At 44.3% G+C, this 21656-nt stretch overlaps 1 protein-coding gene across 1 annotated transcript in view; it reads right to left on the bottom strand.

Moving 5' to 3' along the window:
• Nucleotides 1–21656, bottom strand: part of fbn2b (fibrillin 2b) — an 86930-nt gene that overhangs the window by 38175 nt on the left and 27099 nt on the right. Inside the window, exons 7-9 of the mRNA XM_080430992.1 lie at nucleotides 12610–12807; nucleotides 8067–8192; nucleotides 1919–2044 (exon numbers count right to left, since the gene is read on the bottom strand). Of these exons, the coding sequence (XP_080287118.1) occupies nucleotides 1919–2044; nucleotides 8067–8192; nucleotides 12610–12807 (450 nt within the window). The remainder of the gene's footprint in view (nucleotides 1–1918; nucleotides 2045–8066; nucleotides 8193–12609; nucleotides 12808–21656) is intronic.

The raw sequence follows: 21656 nt of genomic DNA, 5'->3' as shown, positions 1-21656 counted from the left end.
CACAGAGTCAACACAGAGACCTGTACTCTACTGTACATAACTAGCTCTGTGTTATAGAGAGAGAGCACAGAAAGAAAGAGAAGGTGATATACTCCTATAGGTCAAATACAAAAGGGCAAAAAATAAAGGCAAAAAAAGTGAAGACAGGAAAAAAAATAGAATTGATCGGAATGAAGACGGACAGATGGAGTGTTTTAGGGAGGAGTCCCAAGACTAACCGGTCAGACACAGACACAGACACAGACACACACACACACACACACACACACACACACACACACACACACACACACACACACACACACACACACACACACACAGAAGTTGGCAAAACTTCACTTCCGATGTTCCCAATCCTCTCCTTCCCACTCTCTCTCACTCGATCTGTCTTTCTCGATTCAGAACACACACACATCTCAAAAACAGAGATGGTTTGAATAACGTGCTCCCTCCATCACCCCCGCCCTCCTCTGTATATTGGCTTTAGGCTCTCTGTCACTTAATGAAGTTTCCTTCCTTTCTTACTTGGTTGCGTTCACTTCATTTCCTTTCCTCTCTATCATCAGCTGCTTACCTTGCTGTCGTTAGTGGTGTCATCTTTTGTTTTCCTCCACCATAAGTGATACCAGATGACTGTTACATTGAAACTGTCCAAGTACCTGTGACATCAGCCACCATCAGCCCTGAGTGTACTGTGCACATGTGTGTCTGTGGACATACAGTATACTGGTGCTTTCAGGGAGAAACCCAACATGTCCATATTTCATGTTTTTATGTTTTATCATAAAATAACGCTCAAGGTTAAGTCTGTCTGTGGGTTTTATAAATATTTAACCGATGCAAAGTAACAAGAGCTTGTTACTATATAACATTGGATGTCTTTTTTTCCATTTCCTGATTTTGGATACAAGGTTTCCATGCAACAGTGACGCTATTTGCGAGTTTGTCCATTGTTCTTTTGGCAGCCAGACACCAAACCCGACCCCCGGCCCCGCCCAACCCCTCCCTCTTTCCCATTCTTTCTCCAGAACGTCAATATACAAGCTCTGCAACTTTCAGCAGATGATGGAAGATGGATGAAATGAAATCTAGGAAACAAACCAAGCTGGGGGAAAATAATATTCATAATGAAGGATTGGATGGGAGACTGGCCACATGAATTTTCAATTACAGCAAATCAAAATGGTTGGGCTTCTCTACATGAGCGTATACTTCAGCAGAGGAGGAGGGTTAGGTCAGCCCTCTGACGCTGATGGAGGGAAACAGAGCGGCCATGTCCTGCCGGGTTTTGGGGCTGATGTTAGAGAATGTATTCCCACCTGGTGGTGATTGACTGGGGCAGCCATCTTTGTTCAAACTGAGAGCGTTATATTGGAGGAATACATTAACACCTGGTAGTATTTCATCATGGTATATAATGTAACTGCAGTAAAAGCACACGTGCACAGCACACTCGTGTGCTCGTAAATTAATTTAGCAAATTAAATTCATTTCATTTGAATTAATACAACATTTTAAAAAGTAACTCTGTCAAGGACGAATAGCGAGCACACGTGTGTGAGCATGCACATGGCAAGCACAGGCCTGGAGGCCAGCTTGACTCATCACAACGCCATCCACAGGAAGGAGGGATGGAGGCGAGGAGATGAGTATGGGAAGCTATGGTCCAGATGTGAGGGTTTTGGCTAGCCAGGGGGCTAGGAAGAGAGAGAGAATGAGACAAGAAAAGAGGGAAGTGTGTGTGTGTGTGTGTGTGTGTGTGTGTGTGTGTGTGTGTGTGTGTGTGTGTGTGTGTGTGTGTGTGTGTGTGTGTGTGTGTGTGTGTGTGTGTGTGTGTGTGTGTGTGTGTGTGTGTGTGTGTGTGTGTGTGTGTGTGTGTGTGTGTGTGTGTGTGTGCGTGCGTGCTCCCGTAACTCACCCACACATCTGGAACCATCTGTGCTGGTGATGTAGCCTCGTGGACAGGTGCAGACATAGCTGCCTGCAGTGTTGGTGCACTCTCCTCCATCACACACACCTGGGATGGTGCTGCACTCATCGATGTCTGAAGCAAACACACACATGCGCCAATACGTAAATACCACATATGTTTTTCACATTGCAAGATACAGACCACTTACTATGTGATTATTCTTTATGCGAGTAACTAATCAAAAATGTTTGAATGCAAGGTTCACAATGTGTTAATGCTTAATAAGTTGCAGTAGCAGGCTGAAATGAATGTTTATTGCATTGGAATCGATAGCGACTCCCTTTGAGAATACAAATTCGATCTATGTACACTATGAGCTGGTAAAGTAAAATGAAGTCACGCAGAGAAGTGTTTTGGGGAGTCTCCAGTCTGAAACTATGTCCTGTAAAAGTCATGCTGCGCTACATTTAACAATCTCTCCAGCACACCTCAGAAGACTTCATGACTTCTTTTTTTTCTTTTTTATTATTTTATTATTTTCCAGGTAGAAAAGACTTCATAACTTCTAACACAAGTGGCTGACTCACAGTCATCCAAATGGGGAGTTTCCCCAACACCCCTCCATCCTAATGGGGAGAATTTCCCAAAATGCATCATACCAAACCACAGGCCAGCAGCTTGTTCCAGACAGCCAAAGGTCTATGTAACACCACAGAAATAAATCTCTTAACATTACAAAATGTAACAACCAATATTTTAATTAGAGAATTTTCTAAAGCAATGTTGGTAAGCAATGCATGTTGGTGTCCCAAGGCGAAAATAGCAGATCTATCTAAAAGCTGAACACGCGGCGATGCAACGCATTGTGAGCTTGTAGATCAGCTATTTTCGTCTCGTGACACCAGCACACAACACAGCACAAATAAGACTTTTGCGAGACAGTAAATAGAGGGGATGACATCAACGTAGCAGGTCGCAAGCCAGTTTTGAACCTATGATGTCACGTTAGATCTTTGCTTCATGTGGAGTGCACAACATGATGGCTGAGTCACCACAGCAGCCCGTGAGTCAGTATTTCTAATAAAACTGTTTTTGAACTGCTATTACTTACAGGAATACAACAATCTATGACTGCTGTCCATTTTAGATGCACGTGGGTATTAACTTCAAACCAAGGCCCGTCGTTATACTAAGAAACACATAACCCATTGAAACCGGGAAAGCATCCGTACCATTTTAGATTTTTGCATTGGCTATTAAAAAATTGCAGATATACAAGCTCACAGCGCGGTGTGAGCTTGTCCATCAGCTTTTTTGAAAAAAGTGTGAGAACTACTCATTTGGAGGGCATTTGTAGAATTGGCCTCAGGTCTCAATGGGTTAAAATGAGTCACCCGAGGGAAAAGGAATAGCTGCTGGGAACAGAACATTATTCTTATATGCTGGTCTGTATGGGTTGGCAACCATCAGGGGTGTGCCAACCCATACAGACCAACCTAGGGTTTGGCTCATGGTCCACCACGGGTATACCTGGCTAACAGTGCTTGGCACGGCCCACCTTGGTGTGGTGCACTTCATGACGGCATGAGACATATTTATTATTATTATTAAGTACGAGGGGCCCCCTTGCTGCCCCATGACGGCGTAACCCAAAGTGTGGTTCCAGAAGTATTGGGTTTTTATGATGTGTCACGCTTATTTATATGCATACATAATTACTGCACCGCTATGGGGCATAATTACAACATGTGTATGTGTAGACACAGGGTGTGTGGAGAACGGCAGGTTAGCATGGGGTGGTGGAGCGTGTGCGTGTGTGTCTGAGAGAGCAGGGATCGGGGGTGTAGTGGTGTGTGTGTGTAGCCGACGACGGTGGATGTGGGTGTTTGCGTTTCGAGGAGTTCAAGAAAGAGAGTACCGTACATCAGCGTGTTTGCTCTGTTCTTGCTCGAGAGTGTGTGTGTGTGTGTTGGTGTGTGTGTGAGTGTGTGTTTCTCTCTGTGTGCATAATGACGCCCGCTGCGGGAAGCTAAGAGAGGCATGTTCCTCCCCTGCTGACTACTGTCCGACAGCACCGGTAAAAGGCCCTGTTGAGGCCGTAAACGCTCCCAGCCAAGTAAACCTTGTGTCAGCAGCAGCAGACGGTACCAGACTGTACCAGACTGTACCAGACTGTACACTCTATACAGACATTACTGCAAGACTGCGGGATCAAACATCTGCCACCTGGATAAATGACCACTGCCCCCGCCATCAAAGCCGCAACGTCTGCGTATGTCTGCATGTGTGTGCATGTGTGAGCGTCTGTGAGGGGGGGGGTGCTGCATGATATGTGTGTGCATGAACTGTTGGCACGTGGCAGTAGATAAAATTACCTTACATATGCATCATGTAAGTATAACATTGTACAAAGTGGGAAAAGGTGTAGATGCAATACATACTGTATGTGTGAAAATAGCTGTATGTGTGTATTTTAACAACGCAAGTATGTGTCAAAGCAGTGGGGATTTCTGTATGTGTGTGCGTGTGCGTGCATGCGTGTGTGTGTGTGTGTGTATGCGCGCGTGCATGCGTGTGTGTGTGTGTGTGTGTGTGTGTGTGTGTGTGTGTGTGTGTGTGAGAGTGTGCACGCACGCATGTGTGTAATGAGAAAGTCTCCCAGATGCCGTAAGCGCTTCTTTGTTCAGTTCTAACAGCTGGTGTTGGGCCAAAAGACTGTATTTATGGAAAGAAAATGGACGGAGTGAAAAAGGAGGAGAAGGAGGAGGAGAAAGAGAGGTGGAGAGGGGGAAAGAAAGACATATTGTGAAGCATACAGTGTGAGCTAAAAAGGGAGCTCTGGAACCAGGTGGGTTGTTATGCCCAAAACCATCAGGCAGCCCCTGACATCTTAACTGCAATTTATCTCAACCGCTACCAAAACCTCACTTTAGTCAACTGGGCCAGCTTTCACTGAGTGAGGCTGTGTTTGTGCATTAACTACGGGGGCATTTCCATAAAAACGTCTCTCCCCAAGGATCTGAACTGATTGGTCTGCGAGATTTCTCCAAATGTGGTTAATTCCCTGCAGATTCACGATTAAAGATGTAGGTAACTATTTGTTTTTCCCCCCACCAGCTGTACACTGTAAAATCGTCTGTGGTCATTTAACTCTACAAATTGAACCAAATGGACCTATAAGGCTCTGTAACTCCACATGGATCCAGTGGTGTGTTCAAGGTTTTTTCCCTGCACGACATGCGCGTGTGGAGATACGATAGCGTGTTTTCAATGGATGAAATGGTTAGTAGAGGGCTACGCTTGGCTACGGCATGTTTCTGCAGGTCACACTACGTATATAGCGTAACACGGTAGAACACACCACTGCATGGATCTATAAGGTCCATTTGGAGAAATGAAACAAAATTCAGAGTTAACCCATTAAAACCGGGAAAGCATCTGTGTCATTTTAGATTTTAACCACTTTAACCACATTTTATACTTTGGATATTCTAAAATAGCAGATATTCAAGCTCATAGTTGGTACAGTAGATCAGCTATTTTTGAAAAATCATGAACATTTGTGCAAATCTTTGAATATATATATATATTTTAAAGCGAACATTTCTAACTCAAATCTTTGCTTCTGGGGGTCCCTGGAACCAAATATTGTGAGGTCCGTGGCCAAACACATAATTTTGGGGGTCCTTGACATGAAAAAGTTTGAGAACCACTGATATAGCAACATACGTTTTTTCAGAAAACTGTTAGGATTTAGAGGACATTAAAGAATCGGCCTCAGGTCTTAATGGGTTGAATTAAGACTCAGGATTTTGCAGTGTAGGAATGTAGCGCTCTGTTCTGTGAGGAAAGTCCCCCCTCCGCCAACTTTGAGTCAACCACACAATGATGATTCAAATCTAGATCCACTTTGGGGTTGGGGGCCAATTTACTAGAGTTCAACTTGTAAAATGAAACTGGATTTGAGTTGAGCAGCAATTTTCTTTTCCTCTAAGTCTAACCTCTTTCAGATAAACTGAATATATGAAATGAAGAGTGTGAGAAATGTCCTAAACTGGTTACATTTCAATTGAATCATCCTCCTTCCTGCAGCATTAGAGGAATACAATCTAACAATTAGGCTGCCTAGCTGGGAAATAAACAACAGCAGCGTGTGTGTGTGTGTGTGTGTGTGTGTGTGCGTGTGCGTGTGCGTAAATGCAACGTGCACATGCATTTGCTATGCAATTCTACAGGTCTCTCACCCCTGAGTGACCCTAAGGCTCCCCCCCAGCTGTTCAGTCTTTCCATCTCTTCTCACTCACCACATATTAATCAGTTTACTGAGGCAAAGTAATGAGACTGAACGAGAAGGGGGGGTCTCTACAATTAATGAGCACGTTAATGGACATGTTGATTAAGCATTTAGCCTAAATGTGTGTGCGTTTGTATGTAGGCCTACAGTATATGTCTCTGTTTGTAGTTGTATGTGTTTGCGCATGTCTGTCTCTGTCTGTGTCTGAGTGAGTGTCTGCGTTTGTACATGCATGCAGTTGTATTATTAGTTTCTATAAAATTCACAGCTCCTGGTGTGCTGACCTGACTCTGCCCTCGTTCAGCCTATAATGTCCTTTGCGATGCTGCGATTGCACAACCCTCTGGGTATTGTAGGCAATGGATGGAATGTGACTACAAGATCCCCACCCAAACCGTGCTCAGCACCTCTAGTCTGCTGACTGTAAGTAACGATGCATGGATTTGACCCAAAACCACAACACAACCCTGGGATTGATATGAATTCAGTGATGTCATCCCCTCCGTTTCCTCATTGACTCATTGGAGCATAAATTATGAATCAGGGACATGAGCCTCATGCATCTCTGCTCTAATAGCCTGTCATGAATCTGGAAGGGGTAACTGCAGTTTCCAGTCATAGTCACAGCTAGAACGTATGACACACTTCGGTTCTTATCTTTTCATGGCTTTGCCCCATAATCGAAAGTTTTGGGGTCAGTAACTCAAACAATGTTACAAAACTACAGTCGACAGTTCAGTCTTGGCCTTGTTCAGTAGACTACATGTCATCTGGCCAAAACAGTTTAAGAGCTTTCGGTCATCCTCCCCAAAAGACTGAGAACACATAGGCTTCAGTCCAAAAGCCACAACCCCTGCCTGGCTAACTGTCGACTGTTTTCCCTGGGCATTGTTTAAATTCCATCCAATCAACACATAGTAATGCGACCCCACTCCGTGTTAAGTGTGTCTATCCAAACTACACTCATGCTCAATCCAAATCTCAATGTATCCACACATTTAAAGCCCTGTGTGGACTTTACAAAAGCTATGGGTTACTGGCATCAGTGGAAAATCCTCAACCTGTCTCCCCAGTAACTCAAAATCTAATCTAATTATAGTGACGTTAAATCAACACAGAATTCAATTCAGCTACCAAAAAACTAAAGTACAATGGCAAGTAGGCCTAGACTTAAGTTGTATTTGTAACTTAAAATTGATTTGAGGTATGTGTGTAACTGCTACAATCAATGGCCGTAATTTTTCAAACAGAAAAAGTTTGAATGAGTTAGAAACCCAGCCCAGAGCCCCAGACTATGCAGCCACACCTACAGTAAATGTCACCTTTCACTTTCCAATGAATACATTACTTCTCAGATGGCTGCTCGGTCAGAACAGCTTCTTTATGAATAGAATGGGCTTTCCAACTTCCAACGCTGTTGGACGGTTTATTTGAAATTGCTAATTGAATATGTGCAGTACAGTATAGGTATGCTGTCTGTTGTGTATGATATTGTGTGTAAAAGTCTAAAACCCAAGTTTACCTTAGGGTAATAAAAGGTGCAATAGCTTACTTGTTGTAGCTTAAGGAAAACTTTCCAAGTTTCCAAAAGATTAATTATCAGTTCAATTACCGGTTCCAATTCAACAAAAATATTGAAAAACACCAAGTGGAGTTGCAGAAATATTTACATGACAGTAGGGGGTATCTGAGGTTTATGCCAGCTTCATATTAGCACCTATTTTTTATCATTAACATTAATGATGTTAAATCTACAAATGTAGATTTTGATGCTGCTGTATTCAAGGTATTTGGAAACACAGTGTTCAGCCTGAAGCTGCTTTATTCAAGGTATATTGTGAGAATGCAGAACGCACTTACCTTCACATTTGTGACTGGTCTCACTCTGGCGGTGGCCAGCAGGGCATTTACACTCGTAGGATCCCACCGTGTTGATGCAGGTCCCTCCTGCACAAAGGCCTGGCACCGCCTGGCACTCGTCCACATCTGACAGACAGAGATGGAGAGAGAGGCAGACAAACAAGAGGGGGAGAAGGGAAAAGAAGCAAGAGAGAAACTCTTAGTCCATATAAATCAAATAAACATTTAAAACGGCCCTAGTTTAGATTAATAAAGTTAATAGCTTGTGCATAGCTTGTGTACCGAACCGTACTTTGTCCTGGTTTAAGAGATGCCCCCTATGCAGCGCTCTTAATAAGCTGAAAACTACTAAACCTTTACTACCCACTAACACAAAGTCATACAGAGTCCATAAAATACATCATTTAGGTGGGGTCTCTGTGGTTTAGAGTGCTCTGTACTTCATACAATACATTTACAGCGCTGTAATCAATCATACAAATGATGCATGGAACCTATTCGCTTTCGGCCACTAAAACATTGTCGGCCACTCTCAGACGTTTTGAAATAGGGAGTGGGGAGGAGAGAACAGGGAATAACTTGGTAAGACCACTACCAGACAGCCCAACTACAGTTCTTGTTTGAACAGGAAATGGCTTCAAATATAAACATATTTCCCAGTATTCAATATGAGTCACTGCTGTCTACTGGGGATATGCCAGTGGGTTGGTTCTGGAGTAGTCGCGGTGAGCGGGAAACCTCTGATCCTTCCTAGGTCATGACACACACGCGCACACGCACCCACACACACAGCTTACTTCACCTCAGTGCCAGTCAGTAAGCGGGAGGTTGGCAGTGATTGGAAATGTGCAGCCAAGGCCTCCACAAGCACACACATGCACACAAGCTGGCAGGCACGCACAGTCGCACACATGTGGACATTCTGCACACACACACACACACACACACACACACACACACACACACACACACACACACACACACACACACACACACACACACACACACACACACACACACACACACACACACACACACACACACACACACACAGGCTGTTTCTAATCATCCAAATACCTTCAACCTCTGCTCCTTTTTAACAAAGGCTGGAGATACAGTATCTTATGGTGTTGAGGAACGCTCTTTGCCAAAGGCCGAGCGAGAGAGAGAAAGAGAAGAGAGGAGACAAAAGAGAGAGAGAGAGAGAGAGAGAGAGAGAGAGAGAGAGAGAGAGAGAGAGAGAGAGAGAGAGAGAGAGAGAGAGAGGACTGGCCAACATCCTGATGCAGCCTGGAATGCAATCCTTACATTTGGATTCATGGTCATGTGTGCTTTGTACTGCTGCCAGCAAGACTCTGCTCGAGGCTCTCAAGCGATTAGGTGTCTCCTTTGGTCTGTGTGGGTTTGTGTGTGTGAGAGTTAGAGAGAGAGTGAGAGAGAGACAGAGGCGGAAAGAGAGAGGAATATACAACGAGAGAGGCTGATTTTAGAGTAAGAGAAATCGATGGGAACAGAACTGGGTAAATCACATGACTGCTCATATACTCTCCAGTCTCTTTAAACTTTTTGGGCAGTCGACACAGTGTATAAAGACTTCAAGTGATGGCTGGGAAAATTGCGAATGATGGCCCCAGCGTTGTAACGCTTTGGTATCATTTATTGAAGAATTTCCGTTTATTTGTCAGGCTAGCGCCACCAATCGGTGGTGGATTCATTGTTAGATCATCAGCGTTAAAGGAGAAATTACAACTGAGGACTTTACTGGGTACTAGCCCCAATACTATAATAAGTTTAAAGGCATATACATATGGGAATGGGAATTCCCATACCTTATAACCTTATATATACATAGTCAAATATGAGAATTTGTAATACTTGTGTGCCACAAAGCCTTTTATATACTGAGAGGAGGCTGTATCCCTTTGCCCTACATGTCATCATTGTCATGACTTATTACACTGCTTTCAGCAGGTTGAAAATTAGAACAGCTTTTAAACTATATGGTCTAAAAAAATCACTTTCTATGAGGGCGTTAGCTCTAGAGCCATGTACCGGTCCATTAAAATCTCCCCGGAGAGGTAGAGTGGGACCATGTGGGTGGTGCTGGGTTGGGGGTTGACTGAGAACCTAGCTGGGCATATGCAACTGGGGACACGACCTCTGTATGTGTCATAATATTATATTGATGTAGACTTATTGCCACTCAAGTGGCCAGGCCAGCAGGTTATTAGATGGGCTTGAAGAGAAACCTGAGAGCGAGTAAGAGAGCAACACACAGCGGCAGTGGCTCAGGGGTAGAGTGGCCGGTAGAGCGGCCGGATGGAAGCCGTGAGGTTTCCAGTTCGATCCCGGGCTCCCCCAGAGTTAGTGTCGAAGTGTCCTTGAGCAAAACGCTGAACCCCTAATTGCTCCCGATGAGCAGGTTGGTGCCTTGCATGATTTCCTCCGTCATCGGTGTATGAATGTGTGTGTGGAATGTAATGCACAATCCATGTAAAGCGCTTTGGATAAAAGCGCTATATAAATGCACCATTTACACACACACGTGCTGCCATGTCTGCTTATTATAAGCGACTTTGGGCTTGTCTTTCTGTAAAAATTAGCCGATGTATGTCGCTTCTTTTGGGATTGTTTTCATAGACTGGTTGCTTATTTCTCTCACACAATATGGCAGCGCACGCACGCACGCACGCACGCACGCACACACACACACACGCACACACGCACACACGCACACACACACACACACACAGTTTACACAGACAGACACTGGTCTGGGGGTCTGGGACTCGGGCAGGAGGAATGTTGATGGAGGAAGGTGAAACTCGGTTCATATTTGTACTCCATCTCCTTCTCTTTTGTTCTCCGTTTTATCCCGTCTCTCCCATTCAACTTTGAAGTTCAATACGGCTGTGTACAGCGTGCATGCATGTATGGTCTGCTAAACACTGATAAGCAAATATCAGGAGTGTGTGTAAAAGCTGTAACTGTGTCAGACAGGAAACGGTTCATGTACAATGAGTCTGCTCTGCTTCCATGTACAATGTACAGCATTACTAATATTCTGATATTATTCAGTTCAGTCAAGTGTTCTGTTGACGTTCTGGCACATGAAAATGGTAGACCTTGTTACAAACACCAGCATATACAGCAGAAACTCATACCCTCATTATGGAAAACATAAATGAGGAGCTGAAATATGCTGATATTAGTATACTATCTTTTGACAGTAAAAAGAGTAACCCTTTGTAATCACCAGCATTTTGATTAGAATCTGTCATTTAATTACCTCTTTTGAATTTGTAATTACAATTATTTTGTCATTTAGAAATTAACATATGTTTTTGTCATTTTAATAATAATATGGTTTCTCAGTTTGTCACAACATCTAGCCAAATTTGAATGAAAATCGTCAAAAGTTTGAAATAGGGGTATTCTCTTTGTTCTTTCTGGCCTGAACGCTGGGTGCATTGGGGAATTATGTTGTTGTTCATTTGGTGATTTATGTGTTTTGGTGTAACACCAGGACTGTGATGGCTATTTGTCTGACGCTCTCTCTCTGTTGTCTCCTTGATGTCACGTTGTGTGGTAGTGTTGTGCATTATGCTCCGTCATACGACGGTCTTGTGCGGCGAAAATAGCCTCTCTACAAGTTCGATGACGGCACGGCAGTTATGATTGATTGGAGTACAAGACCGTGGTGCGTCATCAGGTCTGATTTCAACCCCGCCTAAAATATCATAACAAAATTCTGTAAAACATAGTTCCCAGAATGTTTACATGTTTTCAGCCATGACTATTTAACATGTATGATGTGTTTATAAACAAATCATTGAATTTACTTTACAGGCTCTTAACCACTTAAACCTCAGCGTCCTTATTGTGGGGAAGACTTTAACAGAAAATAGCAGATCGACAAGCTTACAACGCAATGACTTCCCAACCTTGGTCTCCCTCAACACTGAGGTGTAAAAAACATTTAAAACGTCATCGTTTACTTCTGTGGTCCACGTATCTTCGGTACACATGGCATTCAGAATATGCCGTTTGGTCATGTGTGGTGGGATATTTGTGATGGGGACATCAAGATACGTATAAACAGTCCGTACGCAGGATGTGAGCTAGTGTCTGGAAGTCTTGTGTGCATGTAAACTCACTCCGTGTTGTTGACTCTGGGTAGGGGATGTTGTTTGAACTGCAGCTGAGATGCCGACAGATAAAGTGATGGTTATACTGTTTGTTGTGGTGACACAGCCTGTGCTCGTTTAGAAGTGTCCACGTCATGTACATACATACGTGTGTATGTCTACATATGTGTGCGTGCTCACGAGAGGATCCCCCAGGTGTGTTCATAATCTGCATGTGTAGTGTGCATGAATGAATTATTGAATATATGAGAGAGAGAGAGAGAGAGAGAGAGAGAGAGAGAGAGAGAGAGAGAGAGAGAGAGAGAGAGAGAGAGAGAGAGAGACAGAGACATTGAGAGCGAGAGGGAGAAATGGAGAGAAAGAAACATACGGATAACGTTGTTCATTCTACAAACCTTGGCAGGCTCCGGTGCGAATGTTGGGGATGAATCCTCGTCTACAAGGGTGTGGCTGTGCGGGGCACTGCTCACAGGGGTGGCCCCACGCCCGGCCAATAGTAGCGCAGCAGAGGGTCTTGGTGCAGACGATGCCACTAAGCTGACCCTGACACATCTGGTTGTTCACCTGGGTGAAGCAAGGCCCGGTCCGGTAGTCTGGAGCAGAAAGGAGACATCATTAATCATTTGTTAAATCGAATGCGTTTGATTAATTGAATAATTCACTCATTCACTGTTCATTATGCTCCAATACAGCAGGAGCAAAAGTTGCTCGAATCCTACAAAGGATATGGGGAATTTCATTTAAAATCGTAAAAAGAGACACAAAATTACATTAAAACCCTAACTATGGTTGCTTTGGAAAACATAGTAGAAAATGTAGTTGACAAAATAAGTACATTCATATTATAAAGTCAACCCCACATAATATCCGAATTATCATCTTTTTCTTTTTTTCTTTCTTTTTTTCACAAAACTAATGTATACAGTAGAGCTTTAGTTTTGAACTAAATATTGACTTCAAAAGGGAAAAAAGAGTAATGGCACTGAAAAAGCATGTTTATACAGCTTTAACCACTTGAACCCTAGCGTCCCTTTTGTTAAACACATTTTCCAGCACTTTTGCACCGTTTCATTGAACTTCACTATAATCTTTGGATTAACCACTGGCAAACGATGACATTTCAAATTCTTGGAGGTGATACAGTAGGTGCATACAGTAAAAGACCCCTCGCGGACACCTTTTGCGTCCTTCATTCATTAATTTATTCATTCTTTCATTCATCCATCCATCCAACCAAATACTCATTCAGTTCAAATCCTCACAAAGGCCATAGGTATGAACTTAAAATGGGGTAGTTTAGGAGACACTGTGAAATAAGAGCAGACTGTCTGGCTAGGGTTGCTATGAATCTAAACTGATAAAGTTAACCAACTCGGCTGATGTATGCTGAAGCACATTCCACTGTGTTAACTCTGGTGGGGAGCTGAACAGTGGTGGCTTCTATTTCCAAGGATATAATAAGATAATCCACCTAATAAGAGGGTGGGATCGCTAGTTCCCATCAATAACAATTATCGCATTGGCAAACATTCCTGTGTAGGTATTTCCACACTGCTTAACCAAACCAAACCAAACTGAACTCCTGAACTTAAATGTACTGCTTAGTAAACATATTTGAAAAATACTATTCAGAGGAAGGGGGAGACTGAATGTCTAAGGACCAGGACCTGCCGCAGCGGTGTCCCATCATAACGTAACCGATATCCAACCTGTATGGTCCAAAGGATGGCTTCTGTGGCAAGCAGCAGAGTCTAGAGGGCTACAAAAAGCCCTGTACGAAACAGGAGTGTCTGGGTTCTAAGTCCAAACATCCTGGTTCGTGCAGGAGATGCTGAGCTCTGACGGGAGTTGAAGTGGCCTTGAAGATATAGTCCTGGAGGTCTGTGCCCTGTATGCTGTCTATCCTGTCCCTGTGTCCTATGCTATCCTGTGTCCTAACCTGTGTCCTTTAAAAACCATGGCGATCTTTTAAACAAACTTGGATGATGTGAAAGCCTTGAATGTTGTAAAAGCCTTGTCTACAAAAATATTATTTTCTGGTCAGGAAACTAATGGTATCAGCCGAACCGTACCAAACGTAACCAGACTGAACTCTCCACTCAGCACCAGGTGTTTGTGTACGTCACATTCATCCTGATTTCACGGGAAAGTTGATGACACTTTATAGAATGGATCGGTTGACCAAACACAGATGTTTGGTGTGCAAACAATGTAATGAGAACAAAAGGTCTGTAGATTCAATGGCCACCTTGCCTGCACCCTGTACTGCTTGCTGTTTGCCAGCAAACTAACAACATAATCACGTTAACTGCACTTCAGGAATCAGACACAATGACCTCATGCTGAAACCATTTTCAGCAATACGATGTCCGTTCTTCAGTCACACGTAATAGAACTCAACAGTGCACCTAATGGCGGCTTCCCCCCGCAGCTGAGGCCCTTATTAAGTTCACCATGGCGGCGCCAAAGCTAATATAGTCTTCATTAAAAAGGTAGATCGCCAAGATTGTCACAGTGGAGATTAAAAAGGAGCTATGCTGTTGGGAAAGACTGTGACAGCCACGGTAACCTGAGATGTGGGGGAACCAAAGCCCAGCAGAAGAAGAACACAATGAGGTCCACAGACAAACAGGGTTCAGTGGTGGTGTCTTGTGCCGTGGGATTCCTTCTCTAGTCCTTATTGCTTCCTTGTGCTACATGAAAGCTAAATCACATCCATTTGACGTTGACAGGGAATGAGGGAGAATGGGAGCGGGGGAGAGACAGAGAGATGGGGATGGGGGAAATAAAGTAGGTCAAACTGATCATGCAGAACGAAGATTGGGGCTCATGCCAGCCCACCTCAAGTTTCTTTCTGCCTGCCTGCCTGCCTGCCTGCCTGCCTGCCTGCCTGCCTGCCTGCCTGCCTGCCTGCCTGCCTGCCTGCCTGCCTGTCTGTCTCTCACCCTGCCTGTCTATCTACCACTATCTTTCTTTTTCCCCCCTCACTCACCAGTGACCTGACAATCTTTCCTGCACAATTTGTGGCCAGGAATGCAAGTCCCCCCCTGAGCAGCTGAGACCTACTGCTGAGCGCTGGACCACTCACATCTGGGTTGGATTAATGTGGCCTGCATAGTCGGCACAGCAGAGGGACAACCTCTGGCCCAGATGTGTCCGTGCAGTGCCGCACGCATGCGCGCGCACACACACACACACACACACACACACACACACACACACACACACACACACACACACACACACACACACACACACACACACACACACACACACACACACACACACACACACACACACACACACACACACACACACACACACACACACAGCTTATGTCTTTTTGCCTTTTGTATTCAGAGGCATGAAGTGAATCCTATTGTAAGATGAATTACATGAATCCCATGTAAGGCATGCTCAAATATGGAGAGCAGGCCAGTCTATGACGTCAGTACTATGACATCATATTGATGACATCAGGGTACTTTTCGGGGGCACGGCAGTCCCTCGGGTTATCGGCGATACATGCGCCGAGTTTGAAATCGGTCGTTCGGACGGTTCTCGAGATAAGTGAACTACAGACTTACCGACACACGGACAGAGATTTCGCACATTTATAGTAGGATTATTATTATAAGTAGTAGTTATAAAACATTTATCAAATCTAAGTTACAAAGTGCTTTACATAAAACTCAACAAAAAAATCTGATAAAATCAGCAACAGAATTAAAAAAGAATAGAATATTTGGGATGATCTGAAACAGACAGAATAAAATGCCTGGTAATCATCATCAAGCATCCACTTTTGGGACCAGAGGGTTTATCAACAACATAAGAAATAGAAGGACAAAGGCTGGGTAGGCAACAGAGAATGAGACTAAAGGAGAGAGAAAAGTTGAAAGAGTAAAAAAAAGTAGGGATATTTCAGTATTGGCTGTGGGCTAGCCATTACATCTATGATGTTGACAAAAGAGAGACACTGTGTGAAGACTGGAGTCTCCCATGGCTTGACCATCAGCAACACCAGACAGACAACCACAGTAGCCAAGTTCAGCAAAAGCCGCATGTGTGCGTCTATGCTCAAAATATATACGCATGGCATGCTGTCACTCTCTCTCTCTGTTCTCTCTATCACACACACACACACACACACACACACGCCTGAAGTAAAACACAGCATGTGCCTGTGCCATAAAGCGGGGGCCAAACAAAAGACTGGAGCAGCGATCCCAGTGCTCTTTTAATGGACTGAATAACACACGGCAAGCCAGGACACCCTGTCTCACTGTGTCTGTCTCATTATGTCTCTGTCTCACTGTGTTACTGTCTCACTGTGTCTCACCGTGTCAAGTCTGATTTATACTTGGTTGCGCATCATGTCTTGCACCAAAAATAGCCAATCTACAAGCTCACAATGCATCGTGGCGCCTCGTGAGAGAGAGAGGGAGAAAAAGAGACAGAGAAAATACAGTATGTGTGTCAATGCCTGTGTTAGTCTAGGAAGTGAAATGATGTGTGGAGAAAAATACACATCTACACATGAGTTGCAGTCTATGTGTTAACATAGACTGCTATGTGTCTATGTGTTAACATACACACACACACACACACACACACACACACACACACACACACCACGTGTGTGTGTGTGTGTGTGTGTGTGTGTGTGTGTGTGTGTGTGTGTGTGTGTGTGTGTGTGTGCGTGCGTGCGTGCGTACGCGCGTGTGTGTGTGTGTGCGCGCGCGCGTACGCTTGTGTGTGTGTGCGTATCAAGTGGACATGTGTGTGTGTGTGTGTGTGTGTGTGTGTGTGTGTGTGTGTGTGTGTGTGTGTGTGTGTGTGTGTGTGTGTGTGTGTGTGTGTGTGTGTGTGTGTGTGTGTGTGTGTGTGTGGGGGTGTGTGTGTGTGTGTGTGTGTGTGTGTGTGTGTGTGTGTGTGTACGTGTGTGTGCGTATCAAGTGGACATGTGCGTGCGTGGGCCAGACAGGTTAGGTTAGGAGAGCAAGCCTACTTCCTGGCTCGGACTTGTCGACAACATTCGGAAGCAATTTGGTCTGATTACAGTTTGGATTGCTCAACAGATCAAACACACTCACAAGATCCTCCCTTCTCTTTTTCTATTTCGAGTCACTCCATCCCACTCATCTCAACAGCCCTCCAACACGCACGCACGCACGCACGCACGCACGCACGCTAAAATGCAGTCATGATAAATCCGCATTTAGTCATCTCTGTCTCACATCCAGGTGTATCCGGTTTCCTTAATAATCTCTAAACATCACTATGAATCTAAATCCTTTTCTTCCTTTTAACCACTTACAGCCTGGCGTCCCTTTTTTGTTATTTTAGGTGAACCTTTTCAGACAATGTCAGGGGGAAAAAGCAGATCTACAAGCTCACAATCCGCCATGTTGCGACACATTGTGAGCTTGTAGCTATTTTTGAAAGTTTTTGAATAGGCAATAAGTTGTTCATGAAAAGCATAGAACATAATGCCCTTCTCTCATTCTAACAAGGGGTTTCCATTACACATTCAGTTTCATAATCACCACTAGGCTTCTAATAAAAGCTGCCAATAGTTGCTGGCCAACTGTAACTGAGCCCAGAGGTGGGTTAACAAGGTCATGGCCGCACCCAATAACCTTTCACCTACATCGGTTCTCACACACTAACCAGCAAATCACATCGGGAGTTGTTAAAGTGATCGGGCGATTCCTATTGGACAATGTTATTGTAGTCTAGCCAACCGTATAAGAGTTGGGTACCGCAGCCAAATGTGATCACTCCTCAAAGCCTTGCTCCTATGATGAAACTCTGATGAAAGAAAGATAGAATACAGTGATGGCCGAGGTGAGAAAGTAGTTAATCCTGTCTGGAACGCAAAGCCTTCTGGGAAAACGAATTCCCACGGAACCTGTCCAGCTGTGGTGGGATCGGGGAGAAGGGAGGGCGCCCCCAAATGACAACGTCTATTGAGGTCAACAACAGGAGCGAGCGCGAGAGAGAAACCAAGTGAGCAGTGGATGTGATGTACAAGGGGAAGAGAGAGAGAGAGAGAGAGAGAGAGAGAGAGAGAGAGAGAGAGAGAGAGCAGGAACAAGAGGAGAAACGTTTCCTTGTGATTTATAATAGCCGATATATTTACAGTATTCCCAGTGAGGGAGTTTTATGAAGATAAGGGACTCATGAAACATGAGCTGATTACATGGGAATCAAGCCATCACCATTCACACATACTCCTGTGCGCGAGCACACACACACACACACACACACACACACACACACACACACACACACACACAAAATATACTTTTGTAAGAGGTCATCCAGTCAACATAATAAAGAGTAGAAAAATATACTAGATACTGTATGTGTGCTGTGTGTGTGTATGTGTGTGTGTGTGTGTGTGCGTCCATCCCAGATGGGCCCTCGCCAGACTTTATACAGCTGTAGGATATATACTCTATCTCTCTATCTAAACAGACAAGACTTAACCGCAACTCACCCCTTTACCTCACCTGTAAGAAGAGACAGAGGGATTTGCTAATGTGTGTGTGTGTGCGTGCGTGCTTGCGTGCGTGCGTGTGTGCGTGCGTGCGTGCGTGCGTGCGTGCGCACATTGTGAATGTTCATTAGTTGGCAGGTCTTATGGAATTTCTGATTGTATCTCTGTTGTTTGTGTCCCTGTGTCCTTATGCCGAAGTGCATATACTGTAAATAAATGATTCAACTTCAACTGTGTGCTTGTTTGTTTGTCTCTCACTGTGTGTGTGTGTGTGTGTGTGTGTGTGTGTGTGTGTGTGTGTGTGTGTGTGTGTGTGTGTGTGTGTGTGTGTGTGTGTGTGTGTGTGTGTGTGTGTGTGTGTGTGTGTGTGTGTGTGTGTGTGTGTGTGTGTGTGTGCACGTCGTGCGTGCGCTTTCTATCTTCATGTTGGCCAACCAACCATGGCTGCCTCTTAGTATTATCAAGGCCATTATCAGCAGGCTTTAAATGTCTCTTTTCCTTTCTGTGCTGCTCACTGCTTCCACACCAAAGGCATTCACCCAAACGTGACTAAATATTTTACAAACACTGATACATGCATGCACGTGTACACACACACACACACACACACACACACACACACACACACACACACACACACACACACACACACACACACACACACACACACACCAAGAGACTGTGGGAGAGTGGCTGAGAGCGATAAGCCCTCAATAGCAGATAATAATCTGCTGTGACATGGAACGGGTTTTGGCACCAGTCTTGTTCTGCAGCTGAACGCTACAGTATACTACATGATGTCAATGGACAGTATTGAGAAAAGAGAAAAACACTGAGGGTTTATGGAGCAGAACACACACGACTTGGTGGAAAAACCAAAAAATCACCAAACACGCCATGTGTTTGGCCTGTGTTCTTGTTACCTTCAGTATATCTGTTCTCATACACTCTTAGTAATTAGTTTAATACTCATGTGGCGTAAATGCTAATGTCGACTTATTTGTTGCTCAAGTCAGAAGGACAATTTTCCAGACATGTGGAGTTTACCACCGAAAAGCATTTGACCTTAGGACCACCACAATGTACATAATTGTTGCAGTTTCCTTGTCATTGTCTCTATAAGTTCTCCTCCATTGTACTGTATGGTCTCCTACAACTATTTTTGTCTGTTTTAGGAAAGTTCCTGTCGACTCGAGCGGCAGAACAATAATGTCGGGCATTATTGAGGGCAGAAATGGACACACACACCCCCACACGCACACACCCACACCCACACACACACCCACACACACAGTTGCCAAGTAGTGTCCAGACACCATTAACAATCACTACTCAGGAAGCGTGCCTATTCAGTGAAGGCATGTCTTTGCAGCCCCCCCCCAAGATCAAACATATTTACCCACTCTCCCTGCATGCCAAACAAATACTGACAGGAACAATCTCTATATTTGGCCGTGGCTCCTAAAAATGATTCCCATAGCCTTTGTTTATGAGGCGCATAATCAAAACTTTAGTACCTTCATGGAAAACTGCAGTCTAAAAAATGCAGCAAGCGTAACGAGACTTTCCCAATTACACATAAAACCTAACATGATGATGTCATGAGCACTTAATCATGCACAACCTCTGGATAGAAAGCTTGTTATCCAAACATAGCCTGAGAGACATATTTCTGCAGACTTGGATTAAAAATATCGAGCGCTCTCGAAAGACCTCGTCAGCACTCATCTGTAAGGAGCTTCTGGTCTAGCTGTCTAAATGTTAACTTAGGGTCCTATCAGAAGTGCGCGTCCAACTCCACTAGTTATTATTTTGTATAATATCATATAGCGTACGATTTTGATGGTTCCACTTGGGTGTATATAGTAAAACAGTGGTTCTCAAACTTTTTCATGTGAAGGACCCCCAAAATGATACATACTTGGCCGCGGACCCCCATGATATTTTGTGTCAGTGACCTCCAGGAGCAAAGATTTGTCCGCTTTAATTTTTTTTATATATTCAAAGATTTGCACAGAAATAGCAGATCTACAAGATCATAGTGCTGCACTCGGTGGCGTGCTATGGTAACACCCCCCCCCCCCCCCCCCCCAAGGACCCCTGGGGGTCCCCGGACCCCACCTTGAGAACCAATGTAGTAGAACCAGGGCTTGCTCCTGGGGGACCCACTTTTCCACCGAGGAGGGAGCCATGTCTATTACCATTATGTTCTGTGCACTCCCTGTCCAGAGTCAACAGATCAGAAATAGCAACAACTTCCTACGTTTTCTAGCGCCTCAACGTTGCCCTGACATTCCGTTGTGATCATTGGTTTATTTGGGCCGGAGGAGGCATGGCAGTAGACTGGAACTGTGACCCATTGAAATGGACAGGGCTGAGTAGTGCTGGAGTACAGCCGGCGTAATGGGCCAAAGCATAGTCGTACAACGGCATATAAATTAGCCCACAAGTGGACACACATCGGTGCAGATCCCATGGCTCGATACACGAGCGCTAGATAGTGATAGTAAGACGTGCCTTAACACACACAGACACACTGCACACCACATCCACTCACAGAAACCTCTTATCTCCATATTTCCCCTTTTTACATTAACTTTCATATTAAAGTTTTTTCATAAATGAATGCCCTACTTTGTCATACTACAGCGTCACACAGAAGTAGCAAAAAATTGCCGATTTACACGTTCAAAACGCGTCGCATCGCAACACGTTTTGACCTGGAAAGTAACAGTTTTGGACATATGAGGTTTCCGCCCGACTGCAACTACTCAGACGTGCACCTATTGACAAAGCTGCATAATGAGAGTGTGGAGTTGTTGGAGCTCCACCCTCCACGCACTTATAATGCAAGATCTTGTAGATCAGCTATTTTCGGCGTGTGACATCGGAAATACGCAACAAAGTATACGTAAATCAGGCTTAACTCTCACAGAG

The sequence above is a fragment of the Gymnoscopelus braueri genome (assembly GCF_963280865.1).
Source record: "Gymnoscopelus braueri genome assembly, chromosome: 6".
In the NCBI taxonomy this organism is placed as follows: domain Eukaryota; kingdom Metazoa; phylum Chordata; class Actinopteri; order Myctophiformes; family Myctophidae; genus Gymnoscopelus; species Gymnoscopelus braueri.
Note: the sequence above shows the minus strand (reverse complement) of the source record. Positions and strands in the feature narration are given on the sequence as shown.